Genomic DNA, 18,103 nt, shown 5'->3' with positions numbered 1-18,103 from the left:
AAGTTCGCGCGCTCCGCTGCAGGCGGCCCAGTGTTTCGTTGGATCGAATCCTGGGCGCGGACATGGCACTGCTCATCAAACCACGCTGAGGCAGCGTCCCACATGCCACAACTAGAAGGACGCACAACAAAGAATATACAACTATGTACTGGGGGGCTTTGGCGAGAAAAAGGAAAAAAAAAAATCTTCCTTTTGATCCTTTTTTATCTAAGATAAGAAGAGACTACAAAATTCTGATTCATGTCTCCAGATCTTCACAGCTTTGTTTATTCCTTCTCAGTATCCAGTTGATCATCAGTTGTTTAAGCTGAGGTGATAGCATAATCGAGCCATTTTCTTTTTCTGCAATGTTATTTGATGAATCAGTTTTCAAAATAACAGCTGCACAGTAGCTTTTAAGACTCTGAAGTTTAAGCATCATATGACTCTGATGTAAAGTTGCCAAGTAAAACTATAAGGAGGGTTTAAAAAGCACTTCTAAACCATAATCCAAGGCTTCCCAGAACTAGCCATGAGAATTGATTCCAAAAGGGTACCTTTAAAAGCCAAGTAGCTTATTTTTGATTTTGTGTGAAGATTTTTCTACTTGAACAGCAGTAGAACAAATATACAAGAGGAGGTATTTGCTAGTAGACAGACAATACCTTATTCAGCCAACAAGTAGCTCAGTCTAATTCTATGATTTAATGCCATAGTGGCAAATGAATCATGGCCCTCTCACTGGGCATCAGCAGTGACTACCACAGGAAGAAAAAGATTTTGTATATAACGTTCAAATGCAGGTATACCAAATCAAGGAGCAAATACATTCCCAAAGGGTTGGAAAGTAATTCTTTGAACTCCTTCTAGATGCTCTGTACTTTAACAGGCATACCAGTGAGAGCAGATTAAGTAATTTGTGATACTATCAGGGAGTGAAAAAGTATTACAATCCAAGAATGACGTAAAACACATTCCCATGTGGTGGGCTCCTCACCTCCCAAGAAAGAAAAGCCCAGAACTAGATGGTTTCACTGGTGAATTCTACCAAACATTTAAAGAAGAATTAATGTCAATCCTTCTCAAACTCTTCCAAAAATTGAAGAGAAGGAAACACTCCCAAACTCATTTTACCAGGCCAGCATTACGCTGATACCTAAGCCACATAACGACACTACAAGAAAAGAAAATTACAGACCAATATCCCTAATGAATATAGATGTAAAAATTCTCAACAAAATATTAGCAAACAGAAGTCAACAGCACATTAAAAGTATATACACCATGGTCAAGTGGGATTTATCCCTGGGATGTAAGGATGGTTCAACATATGCAAATCAATAAATGTGATACACCACATTAACAGAATGAAAGAAAAGAATCATATGATCACCTCAATAGATGCAGAAAAAGCATATGACAAAATACAACACCCTGTCATAATAAAAACACTCAACAAATTTGGTATAGAAGGAATATACCTCAACATAATAAAGACTATATATGGCAAGCGCACAGCGAACATCATACTCAATATTGAAAGGTTGAAAGCTTTTCCTCTAAGATTAGGAACAAGATAAGGGCACCTACTCTCAGCACTCCTATTCAACATAGTTCTGAAAGTCCTAGCAAGAGCAATCAGGCAAGAAAAAGAGACAAATGCATCCAAATCAGAAAGGAAGAAGTAAAATTGTCTTTGTTTGCAGATGATATGGCCTTATATATAGAAAATCCTGAAGATAACATCAAAAACTGTAAGAACTTATAAACGAATTCAGTAAAGTTGCAGGATGCAAAATCAATATACAAAAATCTGTTGCATTTCTATACACTAACACTGAACAATCTGAGAAGGAAATGAAGAAAACAATCCTATTCATGATAGCATCGAAAACAACAAAATACTTAGGGATAAATTTAACCAAGGAAATGACAGTTCTGAACACTGAAAACTCTAAAACTTTGGTGAAAAACTGAAGAAGACGCAAACAAGTGCAAAGGTATCCCATGTACATCGGATCACAAAAGTTAATCATTTTTAAATGTCCATACTACCCAAAGCCATCTATTGATTTGGTGCAATCCTTATCAAAATTCCAAAGACATTTTTCACAGAAAGAGAACAAACAATTCTAAAATTTGTATGGAACCACAAAAGACTCCAGAAAGCTGAAGCAATCCTGAGAAAGAGGAGCAAAGCTGGAGGCATCACACTTCTGATTTCAAACTATACTACAAAGCTATAATAAGCAAAACAGTATGGTACTGGCATAAAGATAGATACACAAACCAATGTAACAGAATTGAGAACCCCGAAATAAATCCTCACATATATGGTCAACTAATATTTGACAAGGGAGCCAAGGATACTCAGTGGGGAAAGGATAATCTTTTCAATAAATAGTCTTGGGAAAACTGGACAACTACATGAAGAAGAACAAAATTGGACCCTTATCTTACAGCACTCACAAAAATTAACTCAAAATGGCTTAAAGACTTAAACATAAGAACTAAAACCATAAAACTCCTAGAAGAAAACATAGGGGAAACCCTCTTTGGTCTTGGCAATGATTTTTTGGATATGATACCAAAAGCAAAAATAAACAGTGGGACCACAGAAAACTAAAAAGCTTCTACACAGCAAAAGAAACAATCAACAAATGAAAAGACAACCTACAGAATGACAGAAAATATTGGCAAATCATATATCTGATAAGGGTTAATATTCAAAATATGTAAAGAACTCATACAACTCAGTAGCATAAAAACAAACAACCCATTTCAAAAGTGGGCAGAGCAGCTGAATAGACACTTTTTCCAAAGAAGACATATAAACGGCTAATGAGTCATGAAAAGGTGCTTGACATCACTAATCATCATGAAAATGTAAATCAAAACCATAATGAGATATCCCCTCACACCTGTTAGAATGCCTACCATCAAAAAAAGAAGACATAACAAGTGTTGGCTAAGATGTGGAGAAAAGGGAACCCTTGTGCACTGTTGATGAGAATGTAAATTGGTGCAGCCACTGTGGAAAACAGTATAGAAGTTCCTCAGAAAATTAAAAATAGAACTATTGTAAGATCCAGCAATACCACTTCAGAGTATATATCCAAAGGAAATGTAAGCAGCATCTCAAAGAGATATCTGCACTCCCATGTTCACTGTGGCATTATTCACAATATCCAAGATATCTAAACAACTTAAGTGTCTGTCAACAGATGAATGGATAAAGACGTGAGAGATATATTTGTAGACACATGCACAATGGAATATCATTTAGCCATGGAAAAGAAGGAAATCCTGCCATTTGTGACAACATGGATATGCCTTGAGGGCATTATGTTAAGTGAAATAAGTCAGACATGGAAAGACAAATACTGTATGATCTCACTCATAGGTGGAATCTAAAAAAGCTGAACTCAGAAACAGAGAGTAGAGTGGGGGTTACCAGGGATTTGGGGGTGGAGGAAATGGGGAGATGCTGGTCAAAGGGCACAAACTTCCAGTTATAAGATGAATAAGCTCTAAGGATCTAATGTACAGCATGGTACCTATAGTTAATAATACTGGGTTGTGTACTTGAAAGTTGCTAGGAGAGTAGAAGTGTTCTCACCACAAAAAACAAATGGTAATTACATGACGCAATGGAGGCTAGCTAAGGCTATGGGGGAATCATTTTGCAATATATAAGTGTATCAGATCAACACATTGACTCATACATCTTAAACTTATACTATGTTGTATGTCAGTTATATCTCAATAAAGCTGGAGGGGAAAAGAAAAGAAAGCGGGAAGAAAAAAGGTTAAGCTTTATAAAGGATAATTGTGTTTGTATGTAGGCAAAAGAATAAGAAAAAGCTATTATCCTAACTCTGTACATTTGTTCTCACTATCCTATAAATTCTAATTTCCTTAGGTTATTTTATCATTAAAAATTAATAATTAATGAATTTCAAGACTTCAAAGTCAGTTAGGGATCTTAAAAACTAAATTTAAGTCACTTAAATACAATCAATATTAACAAGAAAAAATCACCAGAAAAATACACGACATTTTTAGAATTTACGTAGATAGCTCAAGTTTAGATTCAATTTGCAGTACTGTCTGAAGTTACAAAAATCTTGTTTATGAAAACGTTAGTTATCATTTAATTTAGTCGAACACATAGGTTTACGTATTTATAAATAATAATGAAAGCAACTTTAGCTTGTCTAGTACAGGAAACTTAGAATGTTCAAACTAATTAGGCTTTCTTTAAGAAAGTGAAGGTTTTGCATCGCCTAGAATAGTGCTACAATTGCTAAAATTGTGATAAAATCTGGGATAAGTCATATTATCAAACCAGACTAATTTCCAAAGATTCATCTTAACTAGAAATAGTTTTATTTTTTCCTTCGATAGATATATTCTGATTATTAAATTACTTAAGCTGATTAAAAGCTCTGAGTGGACTGCATTTCTTTTTACCTTCTAACTTAGTAAGCAAGGCCATTAATTTAATTCAGTTAATTCCTTTTTTCCCTGCAGAGTTCAGCTTCAGCTGGAGAGACAAAAAAAATCTTTTAAAAATCAGCTTATTTTAAACATTATAAGTTAAAATTTTCTCTATTTTAAAGAAATTCTTGTTTCCTTGTTTTAAATTCACATAAGTGTTTAGTCTCCAAAATCAATTAGCACAGAGCTCTGATAGATTCTAAGGGACCTTATAATCTAATTTAGTGGTTTGCTCTTTTTTTGTTGTGAGATTTGTCTGAATGGATTAGATACTCCTAAGGTGTGCATAAAATGAAAGGCTTTATCACCAACAAAAAGATGGACTCTTACAGAACTGGGTTTTTGTTTTCCTTTTTGTTCTAAAACATTGAGGCAATATAAGACTTAATTAAATCAAAAAATTTCCAAAAAAGTTCCCTGAAATGGCCACTGTATTTCTAAACTGTTTTTAATGAAAAACTGCTTTTTTACCAAATGGGCTCAGAAATTAGAGTTACAAAGAGGTTACAATATGAAGCAAGAATTCAGCCAGGAGGAGTTTGAGGTCAGATGTTAACAAACCCAAATGGATAAGGGAAGAAAATATCATGATTAGAACAAAGTATGGGAGTTTGAACCAAGCATACAAATAATGCTTGAGCCTGTCTTATATGTATTTTACATTAAATATATTACACTTGAGTATGCACAGAGGATTCTGATTGGCTGTAACAGAAGGGAGAAAATTCTGATTGGCTCTTAGACCCATTATGAGTAGCTTCAACATTCTACAAGGCTAGTTTATTCTGGCTTCCTGGTCCCTGAAGTGATTTTCTAAATTAAGATATAATACATATACCATAATATTCACCCTTTTAAAGTGTGTAATTCAGTGGGGTTTACTATATTCACAAAGTTGTGCAACCATCACCACTAATTCCAGGGCATTTTCCTCACCCCAATAAGAAACCCTATACCCATTAGCTGTCACTCCCCATTCCTCCCTCCCCTCAACCCCTGACAACCATTAATCTGATTTCTGTCCCCATGGATTTGCCTATTCTGGATATTTCATGTAAATGGAATCATATAATATGTGACCCGCATATAATCTGTGACCTGGTTTCTTTCACTTAGCATAATATTTTCAAGGCTCATCCATGTTACAGCATGTGTCAGTCGTTCATTCCTTTTTATGGAAGAATAATATTCCATTCTATGGATATACCACATTTAATTTATCCATTCATCAGGTGATGAACATTTGGATTATTTCCACTTTTTTGTCTATTATGAATTACACTGTTAAGAACATTCATGTGCAAGTTTTTGTGTGGGCATGTTTCAGTTCTCTTGGTTATACACCCAAGAGTGGAATTTCTGGGTCATATGGTAACTCTATGTTTAATCTTTTGAGGAACTGTTTTCCAAAGCAGCAACGTCATTCTACATTTCTGCAGCAATGCATGAGTGTTTCTTTTTACAGACACTACAGTACATCATGTTTTCTTAAAAAGACACTCAGAAGCCTCCAAAATGAGGTAAGCACAAGTTATCCAGGAGAGCTTCCAGGAGGGATAACTGATTCCCTCTTCATGTGTACTCTACCAGCTACAATTCCCACAATTGGGATAGTATAACTAGAAGAGGTTCAAATCTGGTCTCTGACCTACCAGAAGTCACGTATGAGCCCACTTCTGCTCTGAAAGCCCAACAAACTAGTCTAAATTCATTAACTAGAGTTTCCACAGACAATTGTATAGCCCGTGATTTTCTCTTAGTCAACCAAGGGAAAATTTGGGTTATAGCACAAACTACTTGCTGCGCCTATGTAAATACAACAGGGTAAATAGAAAAAGCCACCTGATTCTCTAAAATAGGCCCAACTAAATTCTAAGACATGTTTTGATTGCCTGGATTCAATAATCTAGGTCCTTGGCTTCCAAACCTATCAGAAGACTAATAGTCATTTTGATTCTGATGATTGTCTCTGTTACAGTTGGCCGATATAACCTGTCCAGAATCTCAAGTTCTACTAGGGCATTACTAACAGGGCAGCCGCTGTCACATCAGATGGTTCATAACTCATCCTGCAATAGAAGAAGGAAAGATTAGTCCTGGTTCAATTATAGACTATGTTCAGTGGATGCTCTTCTTAATCAGCAAAACCTTGGCAATGATGAAAATCTGGGTATAATGGGTGAATGTACTTTGTTTGTATTTGACAAAAAAGGAGCACTGAGAAAGAAGGTCCCTGATAGCTGGAACCAATCTGATGCTCTCATCTAGAACTCAATATTACTACAAGCTGTTCTGATGCTCATAGGCCACTTTGTGTTCCTCTTCTCCAGTTCTTTCCACACAGAACACCAACTTCAGACAAGATTATTCTGAGAACATGATAAGGTCACTTTTCATGGAGACAGAAGAAGAATGGCTGCAGAGAGTGGGGAGCAGGCAGTTACTGTTTAATGGGAATAGAGTTTCAGCGTTACAAGATGAAAAGAGCTATGGAGATGGATGGCGGTGATGACTGCATAACATTAGGATTGTATTTAATGCCACTGAACTATACACTTAAAGATGATTAAGATGGAAAATTTTACGTTATGTGTATTTTACCAAAATAAAAGAAAAAGACAAGGCCGCTTCATAATTTTATCTAACCAAGGTCATGATGTTACCTATCAAACATCCAATCATCAAATAGCCCCACTTTCTGACAGCATCTATTCTAGAGCCAACCCTCCCCTAAATCATTCAACCAAAGCCAAAATGGTATAACGAGCTCTTTCTAACGTCTTCATATGGAGACATCCTACGGTTTCCGATGGTGTGCATTCTTGCTCACTGCAGTGAGTCATAAACCCGATTTGTTTAACGATAGGTGCTGTCTCTGGCTGAAGAGCATGACAACATATATTAATTATATTTCTAAACAGCGAAGAGCAATACAAGTTATTTATATTTTTTCTTCATTTTTATAAAGCAAGCCTCCTTGAACCATGCCAGTTTAAGAAATGGAACTTTATAAACCATCCTAGAAGCCCTCCCTTGTTCCATTTCAATTATAACTCACTCCCTCCCCCAAAAGTAACCACTCTCCAGACTCCTATAGTAATCATTTCCTTGTTCTTACAAGATTTACCACAAAGTGTGTATTCTGAGATGCCATAATTTAGTATTGTTCATTTCTTAAAATTTGATATGTCTTTTAAGTCTCTTTCAATCTATAACTTTCCCCTCCATCCCTTCCTTTTCCTTACAGTTTTTCTGTCAAAGACCCCAAGACTTTTCACCTTTAGAGTTTCCCAAAGCCTGAATTTCACTGACTTCACCCTTATGTTTCGATTCAGCGTGTTTCTTCATCCTCTGTGTTTACTGCAAACTGCAGCTGATCCAGAGGCTTGATCAGACACCGGTTTAATCCTTTGGGCAGTACTGTAGGCAGTGTTGGGTCTTTCATCAGGAGGCACTGATCTGGTTTTCTAACTTTTTATGATGCTAGCAATTGTCAAACACAATGCCCAGATCCATTTATTTATTGGTGGATGCAAAATAGTGACATTCTAATTCTATTATTTCTTTTCCATTTGTTAATGGGATTCTTTTATTAAGAAGTGCTGCTTCTCTACTCTTTGGTAATCTGTAGGTATAGTTCGTATAGGAAAGGCAAGATAAATACTTGATTCTTTGTCTTTGTTTTCACTTTTCAATATAGCGAATCAGTTCTTCTGAAGGTGATCAGCTAACCAAAAAAAAATCTTTATGAACTCATGGATTCAAGGATCATTAATGGGTTTTAATCAACAGCAACTGTTGTTATTGACACTCAAATTGTCCTATCTTTGCCCTGTTGGAGCCTCTTCAGTTGGTTCCTGAATGGCTTGATCCACTTCTGGTAGTCTTTGTGGCTTCTTTGCTATCTGGTATGAGCAACTCTTCCAAGTTCATCTTTTACATTTCCTGCCCTAGATCTGTAATAAGCCAAGAAGCCATAGATGGTAATCTAGGCATTAGGGATGCTCATTGCTATGAGTTGGTTATTGTTTCTAACACTTAGAAATAGATATACATAATATATATACAACATATATATATATTTTTTTAAAGATTTTATTTTTTCCTTTTTCTCCCCAAAGCCCCCCGGTACATAGTTGTGTATTCTTCGTTGTGGGTTCTTCTAGTTGTGGCATGTGGGACGCTGCCTCAGCGTGGTCTGATGAGCAGTGCCATGTCCGCGCCCAGGATTCGAACTAACGAAACACTGGGCCGCCTGCAGCGGAGCGCGCGAACTTAACCACTCGGCCACGGGGCCAGCCCCTACAACATATATTTTTTAACTTGTTTTTCTGTATTACATCTGTATCTCCTTTTTTCCATACCTAAAATCCTGGTACTCGAGACTACAGGGGATGATGAATTAGAATATACTCATTATTAATTGCTCATCTGTTTTATTCCACATTACACTACAGTCTCAATATAGAAATACTAATATTACCATTACCAGTATGATTACTGAGAACAGTTATATAAATTGTTTTGCATATGCCATTCCCTTTCCTCCCTCACTTTTTTTTCTTAGAACAAAGGCTGGCAAACTTCTTTTTTTTACTGCTTTAACCATTTTAAACTACATAATTCAGTGGGTTTTAGTATATTCACAAAGTTATGCAACTGTCACCACTAATTCCAGAATATTTCCGTCACCCCTAAAAGCAATCCTGTGCCTTCTGTTCCCCCCACCCCCAACCCCTGGCAACCACTAATCTACTTTCTGTCTCTATGGATTTGCACGTTCTAAAGATTTCATGTAAATAGAATCACACAATATGTGACCTTTTGTGTCTGGCTTCTTTCACTTAGCATGATGTTTTCAAGGTTCATCTATGTTATATAATACAAGTTATTTTTTAAGTAAAAAATAAATCAATACACGAATGATTGAGCAACACATTCCCCATCCCCCTGCGTAAACAGGGTTGCTTGAGCTCACCTTGGCTCCTTACTTGCAGTAGCCTGAAACCCCTGGTGAATAGGAACTAGCTACCCCTGCCAAAAAGCACAGCACATGAATGTCATCTGCTGGCCCCTGCACAATGCCTCAGGAAGAAAGCTGGGCTGGGTGTCACATCCCAAGATGCATCTCCCCTCAGTCCCTTAGTTAGAACGGCTTCTGGCTACGTGGGCCCAGCCTCTGCCCCTACTTGGCACTACTTCTCTGCTATCCCAGATGGACAGGAGCTTTCAGTGTTGAAATCTGTGCCACAGTCTGCTTATGGGGCCCGACAATCCAAGGCCTTGTTCTCCATCCATGACCAGGCTTGGGTTCTAATAGGGCTGCAGGACCTGAACCAGGCATGACTAGTAAGGAGCAGACCACAACTTCTGAGCTGAGAACTTCTCTCCTCCCCCAACACCATGACCAGAATCTACCCTGTTGGACTTGAGCATATAATGCTGTGAGAACCAAGTGAGACTGCCTCTCATCCCTCAAGAAGGGCTCTGTGAAGATATCCCCAAGATCTGGTAACCTTTCCCAGCACCCACTCCCCCCAACTCAGCCCTGCCCCGGCTCTGGGCGTCGCCCTCTTGTATGCATCTGTCTATTCTAGTGAGACCTGATCACAATGAATTGGATGATGTGTTTATGAGTTGGTTCCTCCAACCAGCTTGGGAGGCTCTTGAAGACAGGGACTGTGTTTTATTCACTTTATACCCCTGTGCCTGGTCCAGAGAATGCTCTTCATCAATGTGTGATCACTTACAGAAGGAAGAAAGCAGTGAAGTGATAGAGTCCCATGCCCCAAGCAGACTGTGTGCTGCCTGCTTTCATCTCTCCACTGCCTCCTCATCCTCTCCCTCCTCCCCCAGTAAAAACCAACAAGAGATGGGGCTCAGAGTGGGCATGTGGATGAGTGATGGTTTCATGTAAGATTCAAAAAAATCTCCACTTGTGGGACTTCTGGATAATTCTTTATTTAGCTCAGGTAGCTGTTTCCTACACATTTCTGGATACTTGGGTTAGAATTTTCTCCATTGCTCTAAATAAATTGTTCTTAAGCTCTTATATATGATAAATGCAAACATGCAAGTACAATGCAGGCTAAAATAAAAAGCTCCTTGCATACAAACATTTTTTAAAAAACATTTTAATACAGGGTGTAAGAAAGGAGACCAGTAAAAGGTGACTGAATTACTACAGCCTCACTCCTGACCTGTCCTGGTGCCTGGATTTGCGCACTCCCTCTGCTCTCTGCTCCTCTTTGACACAAGTCCCCAGTGCTCCCTAGAAAGGAACAGGGGCCTTGTAAGGCCAAGAGGCTGCCCTGTTCCTGCCTACACAGAGGGCAGAGGGAGGCAATCCCCCCAGGCACTGTATCCCACACCCATGTGGTCAGATTGCTCAGCCTTGTTCAAGTGGGCAGACCACCTGTGCACCAGTATTCTGGGATGCCTCTTCCCTTCACTCTTTACTGCTCTCAATTGTCAAAGAGATTACACAGGCCCTGGTGTGGCCTGCTTTAAATGTTTCTCAAGCCAGTCAGCTCCCACAGAGAGTCAGTCAGCTGCTGGGCTTAGGGGCTTTCAGAGGCCTGAGGATCTCCTAACCCTACCAGGCCTCCTAGCTCAAGCATAATTCAGAAGGGTCTATCAGCTCCTGTGTGGCCCCTGCTGTGTCCACTGTCTGTGGTCAGTATGCAGAGGGGCAAGCCTAGGGTGGGGGGGCAGGCATAATACCTCAGACTTGCCTGCAGCCTAGACAGCAAAAATCAGCCAGACCAATATCTGTGGGTTTCAGGCCAAAGACTAGACCCCCCAGGCCAGCACCCTGGCCTGGCTGCCCAAGCAGGTCAGGTAGACAGAGTCTAGGCTGCAGGGCTTTCAGTCCCCTGAGGGCGCACCTGCACCTGGAAGTGCTCGCAGCGGGCATGCTTCATGCTCAGCCCGTAGATGGGGGTCATGTCCACCTTCACACCTGGCGGCACGCTGAATTCCACCTGCTGCAGCAGGATGGCCAGGAAGAGAAAGACCTCCAAGCGGCCGATGGTCTCACCGATGCACTTCCGCTTGCCCAAGCCAAAGAGAACCACCTTCTCACTCAGTGCTTTGTTGATGGTGCCGTTGGGGTTGAGAAACCGTTCTGGTCGGAACTCAGATGGGTCACCCCACAGCTTCCTGCAATCAGAGAGAGGCAGCTAAGGGGCAGCTTAGGGGCTCAGAGGCATCAAGTGAGTTGAGCCCCAGTCCCAAAGAGTAGGGGGATGGGAAAGTGACCCAGAGACAGCAGAGGCTGAAGCTTGGGAGAGGGTGGAGTTTCCCCTGCCCCCTCTCAACTTACTGGTCATGGTTGATCTGCCACTGGTTCACAAAGACACAATGCCCCTTGGGAATGTAAAAGCCACTCAGACTTGTGTTTCGTGTGGTACTGGGGAGGGAGGAAGCTCAGTCAGGCTCAGGGCCACAAGGAGATCCCCCTGTCTCCCATACCATGTCCCTCCCACCAACCCTGATCAGGTACATGGACTGGAGTAAGGCCCAGTATCAGACAGCCGCGGATCCATGGGGTCTCACCAGTGGGGGATGGTGAAGGGGACGAAGGAGGAGTGTCGGAAGGTCTCCAGGATAAAGGCCTCCATATAGGGTAGCTGGGGCCTGTCAGAGAGCCGGGGCTGCCGCGCCCTGCCAATTACCGTATCTGCAGAACACAAAAGATCAGATGGATTAAGGGGCTGCCCAGACCTTGGCCAGCCCCCTGCCTTGAGTGCTTTGAAGGAAGCCCCCACCTACCCAGCTCCTCCTGGATTTTTTTCTGCATGCTGGGCCTTGTCACCAGGTATAGGAGGCTCCAGGAGATGGCAGTTGTGACTGTGTCAAACCCTGGCCAGGGGAGGACAGAGGGAGAAGTTAGGCAGTTGGTGGATCAGGGCAGTTGAGCACAAGAAAGGCATAGCGAGGTAGCTCATACCAGCTCCAAAGAGGTCCAAGACGACATTAATGATCTTCTCGTCTGACAGCTGGATATTGGCATTCTCATCCAGCCTCTTGTCCTGACAGTGCTCGATCAGGCTGTCTGTGATGTCCCTGATGTGGCCCTGGGTAGGGAAAGCTCACTGGTGAGCAAGATCCCAAACCCAGACCTACCTCTCCATCCAGGCCTGGTCCCTCACCGTCCCTAGCTCCTTTGTTCAAGAGGCTGCCATCCCAGCTTCTCTTGCCTCTCCAAGGCTTCTCCTGCCTCAGAATACTGACAGCCCCAACTCAAGGGACTCCTATCACAGAGTCTGGTACCATTATCATCTGGATATGCTCTTTTTCTCTCCTTTTTCCCTCCCATAAGGCCAAGAGACCAACTATTTAACTCTTCCTTGTCCCCAACTGGCCTAGGGTCCTGCATGGACTGGCTATTCAGTAAATATTGCTGTCTCATGGAAGGATATTAGGGCTGCTCAAGAAAAAGTTCTATTTCTCTACAAGGATGGAATCTATTTCACCACTGGCTTCAAAATCCCAGGGTGAAGGCCCCCTGAGAGCCTGCCAAACCCCATGCTGCTCCAGTTATCTCTGACTTCCTGGACCCTGACCCCACCTGCTCCCCACCACCCACTGCCTCTCTCCAGCCTGTACCTTCTCAAATGTTTTGTTGTGTTCCTTGATCATCTTCTGCATGAAGATGTAGAACTTCTTATTCAGGTCCTTGAAGGTGTCCAGGGCAGAGTTGGGCAGATAACGGAGAATAGGGATGAAGTCAGCCGGATTCCCGGAGGCAGCCACCTCCCCAAACTCATTATTCAGGTTGATTAAGTTAAGCAGCTCTTCGTCATCATGATCATATCGTCGGCCAAAGCACATGGCACAGATGACATTGGCCACTGACATAACTACATACTTGTAGGGGTCGAAGTGCCCAACCCCTGCCATCAGCTCCTGGAACTTGCGGATGAGATATTCTGCCTCCTTGCTCACGTGCTCCTCCAAGTAGCAGGAGGACATGGAAGCTGGGTCTGAGGCGATGGAGAAACTCTTCAGGGCGTTCTGGGCCAGGCGCCGGCGGGCAGCCCACACTGGTCCAGAGTCTGGGCTGAAGGTCATGCTCTGGCCATCAGAGATCAGAGTGAAGCTGTGAAGGTCAGGCCGGCCCTTGAAATCATCGCCCTGCCGCACCAGGGCCTGCCGGACGGTGTCCAAGCCGCTGAGTACCAGCACAGGTGTGCTGCCAATGCGGATCTGCATCACGTCCCCATAACGCTGGCTCAGCCTCGACAGAGCCAGATGTGGGTTCTTCCCTAGGGTCAGCACGTGCCCCAACAAGGGCCAGCCCCAGGGCCCTGGTGGACTCTTCAGGCCTTTGGGGATCTGGGGCTGCCAAGCTCTGACCAACCAGAATACCAGACAGAAGATGGCAGAGGTCAGGAGAAGCTCTGTGGCCGAGATGGGGACAGAGAATCCAAACACAGAAAACATGATCAGCGTAGGGATCTCAAGGTGGCTGCTGAGGGATGGGGCAGGAAGAAAAGATCAAGACATCAGATGGGGGGATGGGAGGAGCCAAGGTCCTAAAGTGTCAGCATGCTGATCAAGGAAAGGGGAAACCTTATCCAGAGCTGCTCACTGGACATAAAGGGGAGGAGGAGGCGGGAGAAGCTACTTGTTGAGTTGCCATTATGTGCCAAGTAATTCATGGTCATTTTTCGTTCACACCTGGTCACAGCCTATGAGGTAGGCTGCAATGAACCTCAAAGCAGGTAAGTAACTTGCCCAAGGTCACACAGCCAGGATGTATCAGATCCATTCTCCCAATCCAAACTGCCTAATTCCAAACACCCTCTCTTAACTGCTGCACCAACCTAAAACAGCATTTTCCAAACTTTAGTCTGTGATTTCCACCTGGCACCTGTACTATTATTTACTTCATATTTTTCTAAAATCAACTTTAAATCCACCCACATAGCATCATCCCAAACAATAATATCTGTGAAAGTGCAAGTTTGATTTCGTTTTCCCAACATATATTAAAATAAACACATAATTGACGTGTATCACCCCAAATCCCCTTGAGTACTACCCACGACCCTTGGGAAAACGCTGCTATCAGGAGAACTAGGGATCATCTGCTTCTTTAGCCTCATTTCACATTTGAGAAAATTGACCTCCAGAGAGGGCATTGACTTGCTTAAAGTTACCTGGCAGTCAGTGACAAAGCCAGGACTCAGACCTCTCAGGGAAAGTTCCCCAGGAAATGTCTAGCTCCTGTCATAGGTGACTCCCTTTGAAAAGTGGTCAGATTAATCAATGAAAAGGAACTTTCCCAGAACCCTCAGCTTTCCACTGCTCAATCCCAGCATCCAGGCAATCCTACCAGACCCTGGGAAGGGGTGGGGAGGGAACAGGTGACAGGAAGGCCACTGCTTAAGCCACACTGCTCTCAGCCCCAGCTCTCTGAGTTCAACTGACCCACAGTTTAATAGCAGCTGGAGACTAGCTAGATTGAGGCTTCTGGTTGCAGAAATCCAGGCCAGGGTTTTTGATGGGCTCAATTCTCAATGAATGAATAGTCGGGGCCTCCCCCATTTGCCCTGTCACTAATCACCAGAGAGCAGAGAATAAATGGAAGGCTCCCACCAGACCAGGGCTGCAAGAAAACTCCAGACTGGAATAAGGGAAATTAGAAATGGATCTGAACTTAACAGAGGTGGAGACAATATTTTCTCTCTAGGCTTGGTCTAGAAAGGGTGTGTAAATTCATGGAGTACTCTCTCCAAGGCATCTGCCTGGTGCTCTGGACTGGAGGTGAGGAGACCCAGTATTCCAGGCTCCATAACGGGGCCTTGGACTGGTCATTTTACCTTTCTGGGCTTATATCACCTGAGAGAGGGGGTGGGATGTGATCTCTGATTCAGGGTCCCAGCTACATCTCAGAGAAGAGAAAAACCCAGATCTGACCTGGGGAAACTCACAGTCTGACTAGTAAGTTTTCTCCACAGGAGAGCCACCCAAGATGGGGAGGTTGTATGGTTCCCATCTCAAGTACTATAGTCCTCTGTCTAGGGAGGCATCTTGGAGGAGCTGGATCCCAAAGCACACTGGAGCCCTGATCCCCTGAGTGAACTGGGGACAGGACTTGGTGTGCCATGGTGTCCTCTTCTGTACATCGGGTGCCCCAAGGACTTCCGGCCTTAGTGAGATAGTAAGAGGCCAAGAGAGATGTGACCGGTGAGTTTTCAGGGACTGGTGGTCCAGCTCTCTGCAGCTGGCAGTCTCTCACACTGATTGCCCCCCAGCGGAGGCCAGAGAAGACAATCAATGAAATAGGAAAGGCCTCTGGGCAGTGCCCAGGACTCCTGCTCAGATCGGCCTCGCTTGTCCTACCCAGCACATCTCAGCTCTGACAAGCCATGCCTTGGGAGGGTAGAGCCAGCCAGGGGTAGCTTTAAGATAAGGCAGCTGATTAGAACCCAACCTGCCCCCTTCATCCACCCTGACCACCCAGGGAGAAGCCCTCCTCATCACCCAGCCTAAAGCTGGAGCTGCACATGCTCCCAGCTTCCCACAGCTGTGTCCTTATTCCAGCCTCCCATTGACCCTGATGGGAAGTCCCAGCCATTCAGGGGGTCAGTGGGGGATGGAGCTGGAGCCTGGTCCTAGAGTTCTGAGAGGAGGGCCATCTATATCCAGATTTCTGGTACTAGCTGTGGGACCTTGGGCAGGTCCTGCCCTTCCCCGGGCCACAGTTTCCCCCCTAGGGAGCTGGACTGCCTGGTCACTAAGGACCTCCTTTTTTGAGGTTCTAGGCCAGTGGCTTCCCAGAAAGACCTAGAGGCGTCAAAATTTTCTTTTTATTAGGAGGGAAGGGGCAAGCCAAAAGCCCCCAGCACTCACCTACGGCTGTGAGGAGGTACTGAGCTGAGCTGGGAAGAGTGATCTCTGGAACCAGGGACCTCAAAGAGATAAGGGAAAGCTCCAAGGAACCGACACCTTCAGGGTGAGGGTGAAGGCACTGCCACCTTTATGGGCAGCTTGTGCGTGTGGCCACGCCCCCTGAAGTGCCGGGATGGGACAGAGGGAGGTGCCGGTCTAGGGGGGATGGTGGCTCTAGGATAGAGGGGAAGCGGGGAGGGACGGGAGGGAGGTAGATGCAGGGGGTCAGGTGAGAACCCACTATAGGGACTCCTCATCCAAGTGCTGGCACGTTAAGGGGTGAGAGCTGGGGACACTTGAGATCCCCAGTTCCAAGGTACCTCATGGACAGCGCAGAGTTCAGCTGAGGAGGAGATTTAGGGGAGAAGTCCCAGGACTGCCCTAAGAAAGGGTATGGGGAGCCTCCATCTTTGGGTTCGGGGTCCCCTCACCCTCATTTTTGCACTCACTGGAACACTGGGCGTGTAAGTGCCTCCCCCTCACTACTAGCGGACGGGGGGTCCAGGCAGGCAGGGGCGGGGCTGCCTGGTGATGACCTCTTTCCCCTGGGTTACTGAGTCCAGGCTCGCGTGAGAAGCGCGGCGACCCCAGTCCTGAGGTCACTGGGGCCGGAAAGCCAAAGGCGCCAATGGACTGGCCCGGTCCCCTGGAGCCCCCAGAGCCTGGGCGGCTAGCACAAGTCCGCGCTCCCTGACCGAGCGGCGGGAATGGATGGAGAACGCGCATTCTCGCTGAGCGCTCAGTGAGCGCTCAGCGCCATCTCTAGGGCCACTTTGGAATGCTGCAAACTAGGGGTACCTCCAGCAGGGACCCAGAGGCCTTCGAGGTTCCCACTTGGCTCCCGGGGTTGCTAGCGCTAGGTGGGTAGAGAAATCGAGCGGCGATTGGGGCTGCGCGTCTAGCTCGCAGGGGTCGAGGAAAGGGTTAGAGAGAGGCCCTCGGGCCGGGCAAGAGAAGGATCCAGGGACAGAGGAGCGGGGCACCCGGCGCAGATGCTTCCCTAGGCTAGCGTGCATATGTCTGGTACATCCCTCCAGGGGGCAGAGTTCACGGGGCCTATCCCCGCCCCACCTGGCGGGGGCGCGGTGCCCGGGTGTTGCGTGAGAAGAGCCCGGAGGCTCGCGCAGCCACCCAGCCGCCCAACTCCCCGGTCCAACACGGGCTCCGGCACAGTCACGCGAGGGGGGTGGGGAGTCGGGGGCAGGGCTCTTAAAGGGCCAGATTCTAGCCGAGCGTGGGGGTAGGGGTGAAGGGACAGGAGCCAGCAAAGACTTGCGGGTGCACGATTGGACGGGTCCGGGGCGGGGAGTGGGGCGGTGCAAAGGGCCCAGGTTTGCGTGCGGAGCTGGGCTTTTGGCTGCAAGCTGGCGCCTGCATGTGTCCGTATTTTTGGTGAACGCCTGTGGCAGGACACGCAGCCCCAACGTCGCCCACTTCGCCCAGTTCGCCTGGCTGGCTGCCTCCAACGCTGTCCCCGCCCCTGCTGAGTCCTCCCGGTGTAGCATGTCCAGAGAGAAAAAGCTGTATTTGCGTGTCTAGCTCAACCTGTCCCTAACTAAGCACATCACCTGTTCTCCCCATCGTGCTGCGAATGTCATCGCCACCCCCTGGCCCAGGCCAGAAAACAGAGCCTCATCCGGCCCCCTACCTCTCACTCCAGTCAGATGCCACCTCATGCATTGCACAAATAATTTATCAAACGCCTACTATGTGCCAGGCACTG

The 18,103-nt window shown here is 44.9% G+C and overlaps 1 protein-coding gene across 2 annotated transcripts; it reads right to left on the bottom strand.

Annotated features, from left to right (window-relative positions):
- Positions 1–10,418: 10,418 nt before the first annotated feature.
- Positions 10,419–17,471, bottom strand: CYP1A1 (cytochrome P450 family 1 subfamily A member 1). 2 transcript variants are annotated; one of them, XM_023653657.2, is made up of 7 exons: positions 16,342–17,471; positions 13,090–13,951; positions 12,431–12,557; positions 12,253–12,342; positions 12,037–12,160; positions 11,804–11,890; positions 10,419–11,640 (listed from the first exon to the last, which is right to left on the bottom strand). In XM_023653657.2, the coding sequence occupies exons 2-7, from the start codon at positions 13,924–13,926 to the stop codon at positions 11,331–11,333; spliced, it is 1,575 nt and encodes a 524-aa protein (XP_023509425.2). In that variant the 5' UTR covers positions 13,927–13,951; positions 16,342–17,471; the 3' UTR covers positions 10,419–11,330. The 2 variants fall into 2 exon arrangements, with proteins under 2 accessions (XP_023509425.2, XP_014589581.3); XM_014734095.3 differs by having other exon boundaries at positions 13,090–13,954; positions 16,342–17,381.
- Between the last annotated feature and the right edge of the window lie 632 nt (positions 17,472–18,103).

This window comes from Equus caballus, chromosome 1 (genome assembly GCF_041296265.1).
Source record: "Equus caballus isolate H_3958 breed thoroughbred chromosome 1, TB-T2T, whole genome shotgun sequence".
Classification (NCBI taxonomy): Eukaryota; Metazoa; Chordata; class Mammalia; order Perissodactyla; family Equidae; genus Equus; species Equus caballus.
This window is presented reverse-complemented; position numbering and strand designations above follow the sequence as displayed.

Bases quoted from the DNA above. Each gene is read 5' to 3' on its own strand.
- CYP1A1 (XM_023653657.2), bottom strand. From the start codon at position 13,926: ATGTTTTCTGTGTTTGGATTCTCTGTCCCCATCTCGGCCACAGAGCTT. The intron at 12,558-13,089 runs GTACAGGCTGGA...TTCCCTACCCAG, and splicing joins ACAACAAAACATTTGAGAAG to GGCCACATCAGGGACATCAC. The intron at 12,161-12,252 runs GTAGGTGGGGGC...TGTGTTCTGCAG, and splicing joins AAAAATCCAGGAGGAGCTGG to ATACGGTAATTGGCAGGGCG.